This window comes from Parambassis ranga, chromosome 13 (assembly GCF_900634625.1).
Source record: "Parambassis ranga chromosome 13, fParRan2.1, whole genome shotgun sequence".
In the NCBI taxonomy this organism is placed as follows: Eukaryota; Metazoa; Chordata; class Actinopteri; family Ambassidae; genus Parambassis; species Parambassis ranga.
Window position 1 is genome coordinate 18,549,967 of NC_041033.1, and position 18,874 is coordinate 18,568,840.

Consider the following 18,874-nt stretch of genomic DNA (forward strand, 5'->3'; position numbering starts at 1 on the left):
TGAATGGTAACAATCTGCCCGTGGATAATAACTTTGTGATGGAATGAACCTTTTTACTCACAATGTGCCCGCAGTGTTTGGTGTTGCCTGAAAGGGTTATCAATTCTAATAGAAGACCACTAACACAAAGGGGGCTGGGCACCTTTTAAAAGCCTTTGCAACCTCAGAAGGTCAGTCATCTGGTTTAGAAAACAAAGGTCAAGGTCTTTGGTTGAACCTGACAACATAAAACAAAATAAAGATAGCAGATGTAATTTTAACAGTCTTCTTGACATATAGAGCAGCATATCCTGTATCCTTTGCATCCTTCACATCATGTCTACATGCTCATTTAAGTATTCTAAAGGATTCATGTGCGTAAAATGGGAAAAAAAGACCATTAGAAATCACTAGAATTAATGAAGCTTTAGCTGCCATTTTATGCTATTAATTAAAGGCATGCTTTAGAGGTTTACATTTCACCAGATGTTTGTCTAAACACTTCCTTTGCACATTTTTCTAGAGACTTCATTTTAATCAGCTTGCATGCAAGAATGTTTTTAGTTCTTCATTAATTAGATCTTATTTAAAAACATTCCTGCTTTGTTCTTGAGTGCTGATGTTCTCTCTCCTCACATTTGTTCTTGACCTACACCAGGCTCTCCTCCCTTGGGGCGCTCTTAACCTTGTACACTGTGCTAATTATCTCTGGAAAGAGGCCCATTCGTGCAATCATCAATTTTATCGGGGTGTTGAAATTGAGCTGGGCATCGCCCGACCGTGCCACATTTCCAGTGAAAGATGGGTTGCACAAAGCTGGCGATCTGGAGGGGTTCACCAGCAGTACAATGCGGCTCCTCATCCCTCCTCTGATCGCCTATGTCTGTCTTCATTACACCAGATGACCTGGAGTTAATCTTGTTGCTGCAGTGTTGTTTTCCTTTTGTCTTTGTCCAATACCCTTTCTTTAGCACATCTCTTCTTTATCTCTCAATCTACAAAAGAAAAGTCATATCTAATAAGCGAAGTGTTTGAATCATAGCTCGGTAACCCTCCATCTCAAATAGTCCTGAGTGTAGTGATGATAAGAAATGGTGAACTTGCAGAGATGAAAGTCATGTGTACCATCCGCAGCCCTCTGTGATAATCTAATCATGATGTTGGCCATATACTCACTTAACACTTGGCATCCGACAGACATATGATCAAACTTGATGTGTTTTTATAGGTTACTTTAAAAGCACTGGGCTTGTCACCATATGGTTGCCAGTCACTACTGCACACCGTATTTTTTTTCTTATGTGGCATAACAAAAAAACAAGAATGCACTGGTGGACAGAAAGAATGTTTTCACATTTCTTCACTTTGGGTTTAAGTCTCTGATGGTTTTCATGACGTGTGATATCCCTGTTATTACAGAGCCACATATCTGGTTGTCATTTCAGGGGGACTGAGGGCTGAGGTTGTTAGTTATCCTGAACTGAATTTTATGCCATATATTTTCCAATAAATCTGTAGGTCCATGTCCACGTTGAGCCTTTTACCCATCAAGTATGTATTTTGTTTATTTTAAAGATTTATCTACAACATTGTTGCCACTTCCTTTCAATGAAATGACACATGCATCTCAAACAAATTCCTCAATGACTTTTCTGGTCTTAGAGTCAGAGCTTGTTAGGACAGCTGAAAAACGAAAGAAAAGACCACTTGTCCTCAGAATTACACCAAAGAACTGATGAGTGTCCCAGTGTGTGTGTGTGAGACAGAAACCAGTCGCTGCTCCTTTGAATAGAATTGTCACTGATTACTGGTATTTATTATAATTACCCCCTACTCATGTCACCAATGGAAGCTTTTAAAAGGGAGAATAATGGTGTTTTATTGAATCAGCATGTCCCTGTCCTTCCTCCTGACCGCCTCACACAAATCCCCTCTGAGCACGAGTAGAATAAAGAGGAAATCTTTAACCATAAGAAATTCTGATCGCAATCCAACTCTGCAAAATGTTTTGTGAGCCACACTGGTTTAAGAGACTTTAAAAACATGTAGTTACTTTTTTGTTTTATGGTCACATCTTCCAAGTAAGACTTAGGAAACAAAGTAAGTTCTCTACTGCTCTAAGAATATATCACCTTCTAATCCAATACGAGCCATTGTCAGCCATCAAAAATATCTCTCTTTTCTACAATGATGTTATCAATCCTTTCATCTTGCTGCAAGCTTATTTTGAATTATACCTGTCATCCTTTCCTTTTGCAAACAAAACACAATGCCTGTACAGTAGGGTGTTAGATCTGGCACCTCAGAAACCTCAACACAGGCTGTACGAGGAATAATGGAGCTTTAAATACCTATTTGAGAAGGAAGAGAATAGACGATAGTCCTCTTACACACATTTATCCTGGTGCACTTAGCAGGTCTGAAAGCCCTCCATAAATAATGGTGCTCCTGTTTCCTGTGGGTTATCGGTGCTGGAAAATTAGCTTTTAAAATGCGGTTTGAAATCCATTTGGGTGATTGATGGGTGATGGGACTAATAAATTTTGCCAGTTTCTAGAGGGCCGGCTCACTGCAGTTCTTTATGGTGTTCATGAAGCCAGACACATTTGATGTGTAAAATAAGGAGGTCTCAAGCCAACTCTGCATAATGAATGCTATTGGATGGACAATTTGTTACGCGGACAATACAGACAACTAGCTTTCTTTTAATTGCTCCGATGCAGGAAGCTTTAAAAAACATTTTCAATGTATTAAATTGCACAAATGCTTATGTGTGTACATGTATATATTATTATATTGGTTTTAAGACATGGAAATGTTATTTTCATGGTGCCATCTTGAAAAACACTTGATCTGCAGCAGAGAGAGCAGTATCACTCTCTATCTGTAGATCTCCATCAGCAGTATACAGCTTTTTGGGCCACCCTCAGAGAGGAGGTTCCTTCAGCACAGCACTTTGGCACCGTCCAAATCCGGTCTAGGGCTGACCACATAGTCTAGAATATCACAGGTCCTACTCAAACAGCAGAATACCACACAAAGTGAAACCATCTGCACAGGACAAAACAAAGAGCAGACATTAAAATGTTGGCACTCTGCTCATTAGTTAGTTACGGGTTTGGTTTGTTGTGCATTAGATTGCTGTTACTGACAAATGCAGATATTTTAATTCAGTCTAAATTACAAAAGGGCAACCCTGAGCAGACCGCATGGAAAGAAAAAAAAAAAACACAGTAAATGCCGTTAATACTTTTATAGGGAAATCTTCAAAGTGGCGGATTTATCCCCCACTGGCATCTGCCGTCTGTTTGTACTAAGAATTAGGAGACATAATCTGCAGCAGTAATCGCCCAGTTGCCTACAGTGGATTTACATTTTTCACACTGTGTAATCTTGCATTTACAATATCATTTACGTGGGTGTCTCCTTTCCACCCACTGACATCTCTCTCTTTTACGCAGTTAAGCTTTGAGGGAGATTGACAGCGGACAAGCTCAAGGCGTTCAGTGTAGCTTTGCATACTCCAGCTCATGATACTCAGTGCATACAACATGCGTACACTTGCACACACACACACACACACACACACACACACACACACACACACACACACACACACACACACACACACACACACACACACACACACACACACACACACACACACACACACACGTATAACTCAGTTTTGATTGATACTTAACTGAAACAGAGCTCTTGTTGCTGTCAGAGCCCAGCTAAGTCTCCTGAGCCTCTTGATTTCTGACACTGGTAGATATTATATTCGTGGAGCAAGGAGGCTGTATTTTGTGATGTGATCCCCTGTAACACTTTAATCTGTTTAGACTGCTTCAATACTGTGGCAGGGAAAGAGGGCAGAAAGTATACAATGAAATACACAGCCTGCCAATGTTTTCAGCTCACCGTGAAAAATCTCCACTTGGATTTGACCATACAGTACCTGATCCAAGGTTTTATTTTGAGCTGTGGGTGGCTGTTACTTAGTGTTTTAAATTTAAAGGTAAAGATGGCATTTTACAACATAACACAAAAACATTAGGATGTACTTCATAAGTAATAAATAGCAATAGATCTGTCTATATTAGTTAAACTGTTTGGGTACAGGTAGCTGTTGAAAGTTAACAAAATGAAAAAAGTATGATGTCTAAATTCTCAACATTTGGCTTAAAACCAAATCAAAATGAACCAGCTTTTTCATTGCTGTGAATTTAGTCATTGCTAGTTTTTTTTATTCCTGGTAAAGGTAAATTAAATCAAGAAGATTTTTGTTTTTGCTGCATTCCCTCTGAACGAAGCTTAAAGGCTCCGAAATAGCTTCAGCTAGTGCACACTTGGAACATGCAGCACTTGGAAACCTAATGCTCGTCCTGGAGCTTAATGGTTTGCATTAGCTGCATGCAATAAAATTATCCCAGGTCCTCACTAATGTTGAAATAATCATTTACAAAGATGGTTACCACATGCTGGAACTGTTTTCTTCTTTTTCTCTTTTTTTTTACGACCCTAATTCGCTGTTATTAATAATGAATAAAAATGCAATTTTCTATTGGGTTGCTCCAGGGCTCTGGGAATCATTTCAATGAATATTTCAGCACATTATTTTAATCATGGCTCCACATACGCAGGGAGGGGGCTTGTTTTATGGGCTCATGCCTCAACCGCCCCAAGACCCCGATCATTAAACCCCACGCTGTCTGCGTTGAGGTTCCTACCTTTGATTTACAAGACTTGTTAAAAAACATTGTAAAAAAAGGAGGCAAGCTGTGCCATTTATACTTGTAATTTGATGCTGTATTTGTTAATGGGGGTGCCTATGATTTATGTGTGCAGCAGCTCCTGCTGTTCCCCGCTGTTCTGTCGCTATAGGCTTTAGCAGAGCTAACATCACTGGGCCTCTGCAGAGCGTGCCAGCACTCAGCCTAATATGTCTGCTATCCGTGGCCTGATTTTTCTCCTCAAGATGTTTTCCCCTGATAAGAAAGTGGCTGCAGTAATCAGACAATTGCCGAGGAGTGTTGGCTCTGTCTAACCTGCCTGTCCTCTCGTCTGTGTTGTAGTCAGCTGCACGACTTCTGGCGTCTGGATTACTGGGAAGATGACCTGCGGCGGAGGCGGAGATTTGTCAGAAACCCATTTGGCTCCACCCACTTAGATGTCTCATGCAAGTCACTGCAGGATTATGGTGAGTGTCTTATTACTTTGTTCTATTGGTCTGTCATTTTTACACACAAACCAATAAGGACAATTCACACAGATCATTACACATGGAAAAAAAGAGCTTTTTTTCTGAAAGCACTTTTAATTTAATGTTTAGACTCAGCTTTTTTTTAACATATTGCGTAGGAGAACTTTTATAGATAACTTTTTTTATGAGTCTTGTGAATTGAACATGACACATCCATTTTATTGCACTTTTTATTTCCATCACACCACATAATCAAGAACAAATTGGCTCTCTGCGTTTATTGTTTTCTATTTTGTGGCTGAAACTTTTCGTATTGACCCAGGCAGTCTTGTAGTTTTGCCCACCACCTTGTGTCGATTTTGCCTTGTATCCTGCAACACTGACTTTTAAAAGCAAGCACTTCAGTGCTATTAAATTCCCTCAGCACATCTGTCCTCTGCAGTGGAATAGCAGAGAAAATGTTCAACAGCCCAAGTTAGAATCTATTGATTTTGAATTTAATAGAGTAAGCACCTTTTTGACTTCACAGAAGAAAGCAGGCAACGTTTGGTGGTCAGAGGAGACTTTAATATTAATAGTTGTGGACACACACATGGACACAATCATGACAGTGTTCCCAGACCTCGCTGTGTGTCTCAGCATTGAGCTACTGAAGCAGACCATTGGCTGGGTTCAGGATGTCATCTGGCTACTTTCAGCTTTTTCTCGGTCGTGGTTTCTATATGGACATCATGGCAGCTCTGTAGATAAACACATGCCAGCTGCTGCCTTGGCAGCAGGTGGTCCACATAGAAGTCAGACATGCTATAATTGCACCTTCTGCTTTAGATTTAGTGGCAGTTTCATTTTTTAACTGCAAATCATTTTAGGGGGCTGTCATTAATGTGTGTATTTTATAACAAGATGGTTTCAGGCCAATAAATGTTACTTTGGCAGGCTAAGCTGTTAAAAATATTCAGTATATTCAGATCCTCGGTATATTTGGTGAAGACGTTGCACTGTATTGCATCAACACAGCCTTTCAGTGAATGAATACCTGTAAACTTCAAAAACATAAACAAGAAAACAAACCCCACCTTTCACTCCTGCTGAGTTCTGCGCCTCGCTGCTGATCCATATTTCCATTGTGTTCCAAGCTGCCCTTATCCTGCTGATACCAAATAACATACTCTGGACTCAACTAGTGTATTTACTGGAAAAGCTTTTCACTCTGTTTAACCGTACAGTCCTGGAGACTCGTATTTGATATGTAAAAAAAGACTGGCTGCCCATGGTGTGCCACTGTGGTCATTTTTATGCACCTCCATTTTTGTTGTACCATCTGCTAGCTTTTTTTCAATTAGCATTACTCATTTCCCTCTTTACCCATTGTATAGTAGCAGATTTAGGTGGATGTGTTACTTGGTGACAGATGTCCTCAATGTTTTTATGATGCTTATTTTCTGGAAGTTTTTTTTTAGTTTATTAATTCACCAATTTTTGAGTTATTCGTGTTGTGCTGCAGTTTGACATCAGTGTAGTTGACTGAAGACTCATTGATGTCCTGCTGGCATGTGGTGGTTTTAATGAGAGGAATAATGTATAAACTTGTCAAGTGAAAGGGATTGTCTGTAGTCGAATGGCCTTCTTGCTCTCCATGAGAGGTGAGCAGCACTTTCAGGCTTTTTCCAGCAGGCTTTGATGTGGTTGCACATCGGAGGCCAGGTTTTGTTATGAGTTCAAATGAGAAAGATCTTTTTGTTCTTTGTTAGAGCGCCACTTGATTTTGTTAGCAGTGACAGTTGGCAGTTTTTGTTCTAAATGTATTGTGACACTTTGTGCTTTTTGAAAGAACATTCGCCTTTAATTAGCAGGGTATTTAAGATAGGACCTGACTTTCGCAGATAACCCTGGTGCACAGGCTCATGGGGTGGATATCCATTCGTCATAACTTTGTTTCTGAGATTTGACAGCAACTCTAGAGAACTTTTAAATGGGTTCCCAGCTGCACGGGCAACAAAAACAAAGAGGCCTGTTTGAGTTGGCTCTTGAGTGTCATTATTAAGGCTTTCAAATGTGGTACCATTGGAAAACCAGCAGGTTGTCCAAACTGAATACACAGTTTCTCGTTTGACAGCAGGATTTGAGAATCTACACTAAGGCACCATCTTGAGTTAGAAGAGGGCAGGCTCACGTTGTTGTGTTCACAGTAGATGTCAGTCTTACAAATTCACCTCGTTGAAATGAAAAGTGTACTGCAGAGATTTTTCACATTTCAGTGAGTGTATGGGATTGTTTCTGACAGCATGGAAGAGTCACAAATATGTTGTTGAAGCCCAGTTAATTTATTCATTTCCTATATCCAATTTTCCAGAAAGATTTGTTGACAAATGTGTTTTATTTTGCATGGTAAAGGAAGCGGTCGTGGTTTGAGGTTAAAATGGATTCTTTGGAATATGAACACAATTTCCACATGACTCATACTCAATTGTCAAACTTTTGTTCACATTTAAAGTTGATAGATTGATGAAGTCAGTGCATCAGTTTAACCTTTGTAATCACTTGTACTTTTGTTCAGAAGTGTGTGTGTGCAAGTAAGTGTAATCATGGACGTGTGTGATGGGAGGTTAAACTCTCGCCTTAAACTCTGCCTCGTTGTCTATTAGCAGCATTGACAGCTTAGCCAGCACATTCTGCCTCTGCCCTCTGCCTGTAATAACCTGGCCTGTTACAGCCTGCCTCCGCCCAGTATCAGAGTATATTGTTAGGTGATTGGAATTGGGCAAGCATGAAATGGAAGTCACGTTAATATTGATCCAAATGTTTAACGGGGTGTTTTACCTCCGGGTGTCCTTGCTGTCTCATTTCAGGTGAGCAGCTCCTCTTAAAGCTGATTGTTCCAAGCAGAGATCTTTATAGCTTTTTACTGCAGCAGAGGCAAATTCACGATATTATTCTTCTTTCCCAGCTTTATAACAAAAGATTTTAAACAAAATGGCATCATGGTATTTGCTAAAATGCAAATCTATATTTGTGACTGCAGAAATATGTGGGGCACCTAACAGTCAGGTCCAGATGTTGAGCCTATTAAACGGTGTTGTTGCTGCTTTGATGAAGAGAAGATGGGATTGTTTGTAACCTCTGGCAGCCCAATAGACACATCCCAGGATATTGGATAAAGATCACCACAAGAGGAAGCGTCTGCACTGTATAAACTCCCCTACATCAAAGTTATAATGTTTACTTTCACAATCTCAAAACATGTATGGATGGCTTGCATCACAGGAAGTATGAAGCTGTCATTTCCCCCCACCTCATTTCATGTTTCAGTGCAGAGTAAATGAAAGTGAAGAGACAGAGGGCAGAATTGCACCGCCCTGCTGGTAATGCTATCCTGAGAGCAAGACTCTTTTTCTCCATGTGGAATGTGGAGCCCCTGGAGAAGGAGCGTAGGAGGGCAGGATCTCACGCAGCTAGAGGCTGGGAAATGGAAGACCGACTGTATTTTTAAGATATTCTATAGACCTCACATTATGTGGAATGAGTGCAAAAATCACTGGTGTAAATTACCATGCAGTGCGTGTGTGGTAAATAAGCTATAAAAAATGCAAACTACACCGATCTGACAGATAAGACAATAAAACAGAACGATTCCTAAAAGTCCTCAAGTTTACCTTTTTTTGAAGTTTCCACTCAGAAAGACCTCAAGATGTGCAGTGTCCAAAATGTTACCTGCCATATCCATTGACAAACACTCAGTTAATTTTACACAAACCTGCCTTTGCCCTTTTCCAGCATGTTATCCAAATCTTGCTTTGCTGATGAAAACATTTCAAACAAGCAACCTGAAGTATTTTGTTTGATTTATGGCTTCATAATTGAAATATCAAAGCATTTGTGAAATCAGCTTTTTGTCTCTCTTAGGAAGTGGATACCCACGCTGCTCAGCCGAATATAAAGTACAACAGGATGTTGTGGATTGCTTCTAAGAGGAGTGGTGTGAAGTTATTGAGGCAGTGTTTACTGTACATTTGAGACTTACAAAAACCTACCCATATAAAATTTAAAGACCACAAACTCTTGATGTTGACGTGTATGAAACATTGACCCTTGGTGATGGTATTGGAGTTGATTTAGTTGTCTTTTGAAGGCTTCCAACAGTTATATTCCACACTGTATGGTAAAACTATTGAAGTGGGCTTTAGGTTGCACATTTCTGTCAAACCCTTAGAAAATTGGTCAATTTGTAGATACACTTGAAGAAATAATGATGCTGATCTGGTGCTCCGGGGCAGCCTCTGTTGGTGACAGCCGGCAGGTCTTCATCAGCCTCCATTGAGGTCATGAAAGCTCCACGGTGCACATTACTGAGTGTAATTAGTGCACTCTAAAGCAGTTCTAACTCACTGATGGAACAAGCGGACCCCAGAGAATGGTGATCTGTGGTTTCTCCCAACACTGTTCCCCAAGAGCTTGAAAGTAAATATGAAATAAAACTGCTGTGACACTGAGAAGCCAAGGCTTTTCATAGAGCACTGTCATCGTATGGTTAATGGATAGATACTAGATGGTGTAGCATCGACAAGATTATCAAGTGAATTCTAGTAGCAAACTCGCAGTGGTAATTTACAGACGCTGATAAATGGATGAAGACACACATCCTGTGCCTCGGCCTCCACCTGTCTCCTACTCCTTTTTTTGTTTTTAGGTCACTCATCTAAGTTACATCAGATATTCAAAGGGTCGTTCTTTTTTGTTTCATCATACAGTGGTCAAGGTTGAACACTCGAAAAGCTTCTTAATGAGTCTCTCTTGACACCACTGCAAAGCAAGTCCTGTAATAGTGACAAATGGCAACTCTTTTCTCAGCAGCACTTTTAATACGACAGTGTCTCCAAGTCAGAGGGCCATCACTCAAGAGGAGATCACTTATGTCAGCACATTTTTTCCTTCATGTCATAGCTCTTCATTTCTTGTTATTTGTAACCATATTACTTTTTTTCTGTGAGAACTAAATTGCATTGTGGGTAAGATGACGTCAGTCCTCTGCCCTGCGTTGTTGCCCCCTCTGCTACAACATGATGTTGGTCCCTTGCGTGTAGAAATCAGCATGGTTTATTTGGTTTACACAACCCTGTGCTGACTTGCCAATCAGAAAATCAACCTGTCTGTCTGAGTTTTCCCTCATTTAGTTGCAGTGTAATGATGGTTTACAGAATTACAGTTTTAAGTTTCACTGGCTCTGCTTTGATTTCTGACCGCTGGCTGGCTTTTTGGCTTTAACATTACACAGAATTCAGACGTCTTCTCTCGGTCTGATGAAAGCACTCCAGATATGAGACAGAGCAGGAAGCAGACTTTTTTTCTCAGTAGCAGTGTTGACAACAGTTAAATGTGACCTCTTCAAGACAAGGTACATGTTCCTCAGGGGAGCAGAGGCGATTAAGAACTGTGCTGAAAGGAAACATGTCAGACGGGTGTCAGCCACCTCCCATTCCTTGATATGTGTTCTTCCTTTCACACACGCAAATTTCTACTCTGGTTATTTCCTACATTGGACTTCAGAAAGACAAATTCACTTAAGCATTTTGAGCAGCGGCGTGGCAGGCACAAGCTGGAGATGGGCTGATTTAAGCTGATAAATGTGTTGTGAGACCTCTTTGTTTTTCAGGATGTATGAACACATCGTTTTCAATGAGCGTGTTTCACTATATCCATATGATGAAGTCCTTGTATAAGCAGCCTCCTAATTGTACTGTCTGTTCATTCTCACTCTTGTCAACTCTCCAAAAGAGGGAAATGATATCTCTAATCTGCTATGAGCCTGAGATGTATCCCCCGACTCTGCTGTTGGTCTTTTAAGATAGAGATAACGTTTCATTGTTGACCTTGTCTGAAAATAAAAGCTGAAGCACCTCTGATGTTCAACCAGTTGACATGCATTCACTGAGCGAACGTGTACCCTGACATTCTTTCATATGCTGTGGCGATTAGTGTGCGTCTCATATGAAGTTCACCCAGCATGTCATTGTGTATTTAACGGTAGGATTCTTCATAGTTTATCCTTATTTTCTCTTCTCATTTCACAAATCATTTTAAATGTAATGTTTTGACTTGTGCATATTTTTGCATATAGTTTTTCTACACACATATACAGTTAGTGTGTGTTTGAGATTCGTGTCATAAATATTAATGAAAACATGAGTATAAATATTTCACGTATTTACTAAAAGTAATGCTGTAGAGGTGTATTCACTTTTGATTGTTCTTTTTAATACATTTCAGGTCTTTAATTATGCCCTCACAACACAACAATTTGTGAAAAATAGTATTAAATTCTCCTGGGAAGAAAAAAAAAGATAATAATTCTTCTCTTCACCTTCTGTGTTGTCCCCTTTGAACAAATAAAAAACAGATCCCTTTAACAGACATTGTGATTTAAGCATTCTTTCTAATGCCAATCTTAGCTTTAAAAAGCAAAGTACAACATTTAGTGGTCTCTCTTTCCAAATTTGTTTGAACAGGCTCACAGGAGGACGAGGTGGTCAAGTCTAAGATGGTGATCCGCAGCCCGACTGTGGCCAGTCAGAACCCTGAAACGGAGCTGATGCTGGATGGAGACGATGATGCTGTCAGCCTCCTGCAGGAGAAGGAGATGGACAACCTGGGTGGTGAGTCAGTGCTGAAGCTCCTCTATTAACCCCAAGTCATCTTGTCTCTTATTTTTGTCCTAGCAGCTGGTGTATTCATTTTACACAATTAAAATCTGGTGAAAAAAAATAAAGCTGAAAAGAAAAGCATATAGCCTATAGTTTAGTGATTAGGATCTGTAATTCTCCTTAAATAACCGGCAGTCTCTGAAGATCACTTTCACTTTGTTTTAGTTTGACAGCTACATACTGTTTTAATCTGATAAGTCTTCTTCTCTGTTTTGTTTGGATCCCTTCAGCTCAGTTTCTTCCTCGACTGTTTATCTGCAGAGGCAAGTCTTCCAAAGTTAAACACCAGAAAGATGATCAGTCCAGATATGCCATCATTTTATTGAGGATGTTTCAAACAATCAGTAATGGGAATGATCCACTGCTTGTTTAACTTAACCACATCTAATCTCTAACCTGACCTAATTCTGTACCCTCGTGGTGTCAAGTTAAAATATTATACTATAATAACACAACTCCTCTTTTAAGAATACAAATTACCCCTTAAATTGCACATATTTCCTTTAATTATAAAAAATTTTAACCTGATTAGTCAATGTTTTTACTCAATTAATTCACGAGTGTCTAAATCTGTACAGATTTTCATGCAAACCCAATCCATTTTATGGAAAATCAGAATATAATTGAATATGTGTGTTCCTCAAAGGACTTTATTAGGAAAAAACAGACCTTTGTTGAAGATTATTTTGTCCTTAACAGACAGTAAAAAGTGATCATAAAATAAAATTAATCTTTGATTCATTTTAGCCATAACCTAATTTTAATCATTTTAACTTTTACAGACTACCAGGCTCAGTGCTTGAAACTGGGTTTAAAGTGAAGTGCTGCAGGGTTGATTGCATAATTCTTCCACTTGACATGTGTAATGGTGCCAGAATGTCTTCACTGAACTTTTGGGATCATGGCTGCCAGTGAATTTTTAGGTTTTTACCAAAAGTAGTCTGAAAATGAACAGTAGATTGCCCATCACTGTTTCAGCGCCACACTGTACATTAGCCCGTTCTCATGGCTCAGTGTATGAAGCTCAGTCTGAACCAGGGTACTGCTGAGCAGTGAAATCCCCTCTAAGATCCCTCAGATGAATCTCAGAGGAAGAGACTACCCCCTCCTTCTTGTCCCTGGGCCAGCAGGCAGCCAAACACTTCATGTCTGTCAGATGATCCCTGCACTGGCCAATCTAAAGAGCAGGAGCTAAAACACAAACAATGTTTTCTCCTGAGAGAACTAATAATAAGCTTGAACAAAACTCAAATGCTGAGACTGAATATCTGTGATGCATTTATGATGTGTGAGCTGAAATTATGAACCAAACACTGAGGATGAACTCTGTTTTTGGGATTTAAGAATATTTTTTTTTCATGTTGAATCAAAGTTGAATTCATGTTTTTACCAACAGGGGAGCTGCTCTCTCACTGGTTCATTTGGGTAATGTTTTTACCAGGATGCACTGTCGGTGTCTGTCCTGTATCTAATCTCAGGCATGAACAGGCTTAATGAGAGATCTGGGACTAGATCCTTGTCAACAACAGCGCTTCTCTTGCCAGCCGCTGGGTCAGTGCCTGCTGCTGCTGCTGCTGCCAAAGGGGCGGCGCCTGCACTCATGGGCCCAGGCAGTTGTGGTTGCTGAACCTATGATTAGTTTTGCTCCCCCACAAACAGTGGAGATGCTGTCTGTGCATGGGCTGGCATTAAATGAATCTTTCTGTATGTTGTACGGTAACCAAATTTGGGTAAAATAGAAACGGATGTGAGAAGAAAGAATAGAAGCATTTCTCACGTCAGAGAGGAGTCTGTTGATTTGACTGCTCTGCTGGCATATACCGGAACTGTGTTAGGGTACCGCTGTAGTGTGGTTTAGCAGCCACAACCATTTTGTTTTGCCTTTATTTAGCCTTTCCTATCCATTTTGAGTCTCTATGCTTAGTGCTGATCCTTTAAGTGGTGACATGTTTATTAGAGAGTAAAACCAGAGTAAAACCAACACAACATTTATAAATGAGTAATCTCAGAATAAGTGAGTGAGAGATGTGTTATTCTGTGTTTTTGTTTTTGTCCCACAATAAAAAAGACACAAATCATTCTTTATAATAAGCAGGTTTCTACTGCAAGCCAACATATTTCTAAGTAAATGATACTACTCAGGTCTGCACCTAACCCACTTCCACTCATATTTTTCCCTTAGTGCAAAAGCACTAATCAAACACTGCAGTCCATTGATTGTGGTTGAGAATATACCCATCTTCTCAGCAGCTCTCCCAAACTCCCACCACACTGAAATGAGACTTTTCATCACTTCATTAAATTGGCCTGTCATTGGAGAGATATTTGCATATTTTCATTAAAAGTAAGACCCAAAACAGTCAGGTACTACTCCACGCTGCATTATCTTGTACACACCAGTCATCCTGTGTAACTTGCCTGTAATTTCATTATTCTCATGTAAACATTTTAATGACATATCACCTAATTATGGAAGGAGGAGAATCCCTGAGGGGATTACTGCCTAATCCTCTTCCTGCCTGTGAGCAATGGATGCTGTGGCTTAATGCTTCAGGCTGTGCAGTCCTTCAGGGCCACAGCACAATGCTTCAAACCTGAGAGCGTTATTTTAAGTAAGAGGCAGAATAGTTTAAAAATAGGGTCCAAATCTATTTATGCTGCAAAGGGGAACAACTGATATAAATATTACACTAATATAATGTAGAACAAAATTACTGATATTATTATTATTTGACATTGTTCCTACTGGGCCTATATTTTTCCTCCTTTTATAAATGTACTAAACGTTATCAGACATGCAGAAAACAGGCTGAGGTTACCGGTTACTCATATGAAGCTTGTAAGCAACGTGTAGCGTGTGCGCTGATAGCATCAGCAGATAGGATCACCGTTAATGGACCCGAGCAACGCTGAGTAGAGGGGGGGAGAAAAAAAGAGAGACCCGGGGAGGGCGGTTTAACAGTGCAGCCTGCAAGAGCGATGAAGGGGCGCTCTGGGAGTTGAGACCGAAATCCACTTGTATTCCTGTAACACTATCGGCCATAATTGGCTGAGGAACGCAGATTAAGATTGATGAGACATTAAAGTGGCTCTTTGGAGTTTAAGGGATCGATAAATATCCTGATTTCGAGAGCTTTCGTTTGAGAGCAGACAAATCACTGTAACGGTACTCCACAGCGACACTGATCTGAGAACATGGAGGATGAAGCAGTAGAGGAGGAGGAGGAAGAGAAGGAGAAGAGGGAGGGAGGAGACTGGAATAAAGATGTGATCACTATCAGCTGACCAGGGTCACAAACCCACCTTTACAGTCCGGACAGCCGTTTACAATTTACAAGCTTCATTACTATCGATTATAATAGCCTATAGGTTTTATTATTTGTATATCTAAATGTATTTATTTTATTTGCCTCCTTTAACGCAGCTTTAAATGACGATGACGATTTACATTCATATTTCACTCCTGTGTGGCTGCCATTTACAGTATGCAATATATGAGAGAAATAAATCATTATTATATTTTATTAGAAAACATTAAATAGAGCCGTTAGTATTTGTCTTATGACATGTCGCCAGAAATATGGCTGATTTGCAAACTGGTGTACGCCTCTTTGACCCAAATATATTATGCGCATAAAGAGCTGCATTACAGTGAAAAAGGTTCAGCATTTCTTTTATGACGCAACGACAAGCCTAATTAAAAAAAAACGTTTCATGGTCAGTCATAACGCGTCATTCTGACTCAACTTCAATAAATATATTTAAAATTCAAACGCGCAGAAAGAAGAAGAAACAAAATAAACCCCAGTCTCACTGTAAATGTTTATATATATATTTGTATTTTTGCCCGTCACTGATTCAGGCCCAGTGGTCCTCAGCAGCCCGGCTCAGCTCGTTTCCCCGGTGCTGGTGGCCCGCGGGACTCTGTCTATCACCACCACTGAGATCTACTTTGAGGTGGACGAGGATGACCCTGCCTTCAAAAGGGTCGACTCCAAGGTAAGTAACCTGCAAGGAAGTGTGCAGCTCAAGTTTAAAGCTGGGGAGGTTGGGAGTGTTTCACAGGCTGCCTGTTTCCACACTATAACTGCCCGAACACGTTTGACGACTTTAATAAATACGCAGTTGTTGTTGTAGGCTGTAATATATTGCGGAGTTTTACGCACAGCGGCTCGGCCCATGCATGCGCTGTTTTTTGGGGTTTTTTAACGACGTTTTGCCCCCTGGATTTTGTTGTAAAATTGCAGTTAATTTTTATTTTGCGTGTCACAGTTTGCGGTGTTATTTTGCATTTTTTTAAAACCATGTATTTTTCACTGAGGCGTGCTCTTCCTGCAGCTTAAACGTCAAACAGTAACAGGTTATTAGCACGTAAAGCCAACTTAATTGGTCACAATGTTAAAGCATATTGTGCAAGTTCATTTTACAGACTAGTCTACAGATCTCTTTGAAATAGTTTGTGTGCAAATAATAATTTTGTTATTTCAATATTTTCTTTTTTAAGGTGTAAATTATAATTGCATTGCATTAGGCCTATAGCTCACTGTCAAAAACACATTTAATAAAACCATAATGGGACACAAATATAAAACAGCTCGTTTTATTAGCTCTTTAAATTAGATCAAAGACAGAAATAAAAAAATCAGATCACAGATGTTATAATCCAGTGTATTTCAAGTGCATTTTTTTCCAATTAAACTGTAATATATATATACTATATATATGTTATCATTTTCTTCTTTTTTATCATGTAGGCCTAAGCATGGTAGAGAAAAACAACAATTCAAAAAAATGTTCCGAGTACTTTAAATAATAATTCAAGTAAATTGATGGAATGTTTTCAATGTAACAAATGTGGCACGCCTATACCATCAAAATGTAAACTTTCAAAAATAGAAGATGTCCATTGAAACAGGTGAACCAGACTACCACTGATGCAAGTATAAATTAATAACGTTTCTACCAGATAAAGAAAAACTTCAGCTTTAAACAGGTGGATCCTATTTACGTGTCACAGAACAACATTCACAATTTCAGACCACTTGAATCACAATCTATGAATGTATTTACAGTATAAAATGTACAGATGTGTGTTTTTATTTTTTTTTCCTCAAGTTTTTCCACGGGGCTTTATTTTAAAGCATTTTAATGAACTGTAGGGTTTAAATAACCGCAGAGAAAAAGAGGCCACTGCTGCGTAATTGTAGCCAATAATTTAAAATCTTAAATGTTGACACCGCCAAAAGGTGCACGGGGGGGGGAGGACATGGCGAACTTAATCGTTATATATAAAAAAAATCTTGAATCAGGCTTGGCCAAAATATTCAACAACAGAGGACAGTCACGTTTCACACCACTTTGCAGATTGATTGGTGATATTTTTCTGTCCATTTATGAGCTCGTTAGGCCTATTTAACACATTTTAAGACGGGGTGAACTAGTATGTTTTACCTCAGAGTTTCTCCAAGCTTTTGGGGTTGGTCAGTATTTCTCTTGCCAGTCGCCAAGTCTGTTTGGCTGCGTTCTCTAGCGCAGAGTGAGGTTTTCCTTGAAACAGGTCTAAATTAGGCAGGAAGTAATGTGGGCATCTTCTGCACTGCAAACATGAAATAAGCTGCAATAGTATCCCGTTCAGGCGGTCTCCAAGGCAGTTCTCATCCCAGTCAGACTCTCTGGGATGCTTCTCACACTCGTAGGAAACCAAAGTTTTCATGTGGTAGTTGTTCAGAGGTTGTCCGGGCAGTTCGAGGTGACGGTCTCGTAACGCTTTCAGGACTGACAGGCATTTCTTCCTGCATCCACCCAGGAGGAGCCGGTTCTCGGCCTCGGCGAACTGCAAGACCCAGGCGTCGCTCTCGGCTGAGCTCTGCTTGCCGTTCAGGGAGTAGCACTCTTTGGATAAAAGATTGAAACCTTCCGCTTTGACTTCTGCCACTCTGTTAGGTCCCGGCCAGGGGATGTGAGGCAGAGGCCAGTGCGCAGCGCTTCGTGGCCAGATGCCAGTGCACTTGAAAGCCGGCGTGATCTGCACCACGTATCTGTCCCTAATGCGTAACTTCACTTCACTTGTGTCAGCGACCATTTTGACAACATCTCTGTAGCTGCATTTATCTACTGCCTGCGCCACCAGTGTCTGAAATCTCGACCGGATTTTGCGCGCCGAGAGGTAACCGGAGGCTGTGATGAATTCAACCCAGAGAGACATGCTTCTTTTTCGGCCGTCGCTGAGCTTGAGGACGGCGCAGCCAGGGAGAGACCCGTCATCCACAAAGTTGAATACTCCCATCTGATTCAGATAGAGCACAACCTCAAACTCGGTGGGCGAAATGACCTCCAGTCCCTCGAAACGATTATCCATCTCGCTGAGAGAGCTGATGAAGCGCGGCTCCTGGACCTCGACCTCCTTTAGGACATCCGAAACCACCTTGCACACCTCCCGGATGGTCTTGGAGATGGCCGCCTTTCGAGACTGACATTTCTCGTTGTAGTATTTGTTGAGGTGATACACCAACTTTGCCTGGGCGGCTATCATATTAGGGCAGAGATCCGGGTTATACACCGGAGTCTCGCAATAAGCCGAGGGATCCAACGCGGCTGTTTGTACGGGAGCCAATTTTAGAGAAGAAAGAAAGCTATTTAAAAAGAAAAAAGTCTATTTATTTATAAAAACAACTGTTCACAGCTGTGCTAAGAGCACATGTGCAATCATCAAATCACAACATTCACAGCTGCTCTGCTGCAAACTGCATTTGAAGTAGTCGAAGCAAGTCCTGGAAATGATCGGGATGGCGTGATTAAAAGTCCATTTCAACCTTGTGCAGCAGCCGGGAAAAATGCGCTTTTCTCTGATCGCTGTGCCAGTTATGGAGTCCGCGTAATTGCGCAGAGTGGAGTGTGCCCTCCTGACGCAGACGGCCGGCGTTGCTGTGTTTTACAACGAGGAGACACACACACTCGTTATTATAAGGGAGGAGTTGAAACCAAGATGTCC

General features: G+C 40.5%; 2 protein-coding genes across 6 annotated transcripts in view; one reads left to right on the top strand and one right to left on the bottom strand.

Annotated features, from left to right (window-relative positions):
* Positions 1–18,874, top strand: part of nbeab (neurobeachin b) — a 160,531-nt gene that overhangs the window by 96,111 nt on the left and 45,546 nt on the right. For 4 of the 5 annotated variants that reach the window (XM_028418801.1, XM_028418800.1, XM_028418799.1 and 1 more), the window contains 3 exons: positions 5,058–5,182; positions 11,689–11,835; positions 15,746–15,882. In XM_028418801.1, coding sequence (XP_028274602.1) covers positions 5,058–5,182; positions 11,689–11,835; positions 15,746–15,882 — 409 coding nt within the window. Of the gene's footprint in view, positions 1–5,057; positions 5,183–11,688; positions 11,836–12,113; positions 12,147–15,745; positions 15,883–18,874 lie in introns of all 5 variants that reach the window. The other variant, XM_028418798.1, reaches the window with a different exon arrangement.
* Positions 16,646–18,802, bottom strand: mab21l1 (mab-21-like 1). The gene has a single exon (XM_028419722.1). It carries the CDS (start codon positions 18,413–18,415, stop codon positions 17,336–17,338), a length of 1,080 nt encoding a protein of 359 aa, XP_028275523.1. The 5' UTR covers positions 18,416–18,802; the 3' UTR covers positions 16,646–17,335.

Bases quoted from the DNA above. Each gene is read 5' to 3' on its own strand.
- mab21l1 (XM_028419722.1), bottom strand. From the start codon at position 18,415: ATGATAGCCGCCCAGGCAAAGTTGGTGTATCACCTCAACAAATACTAC.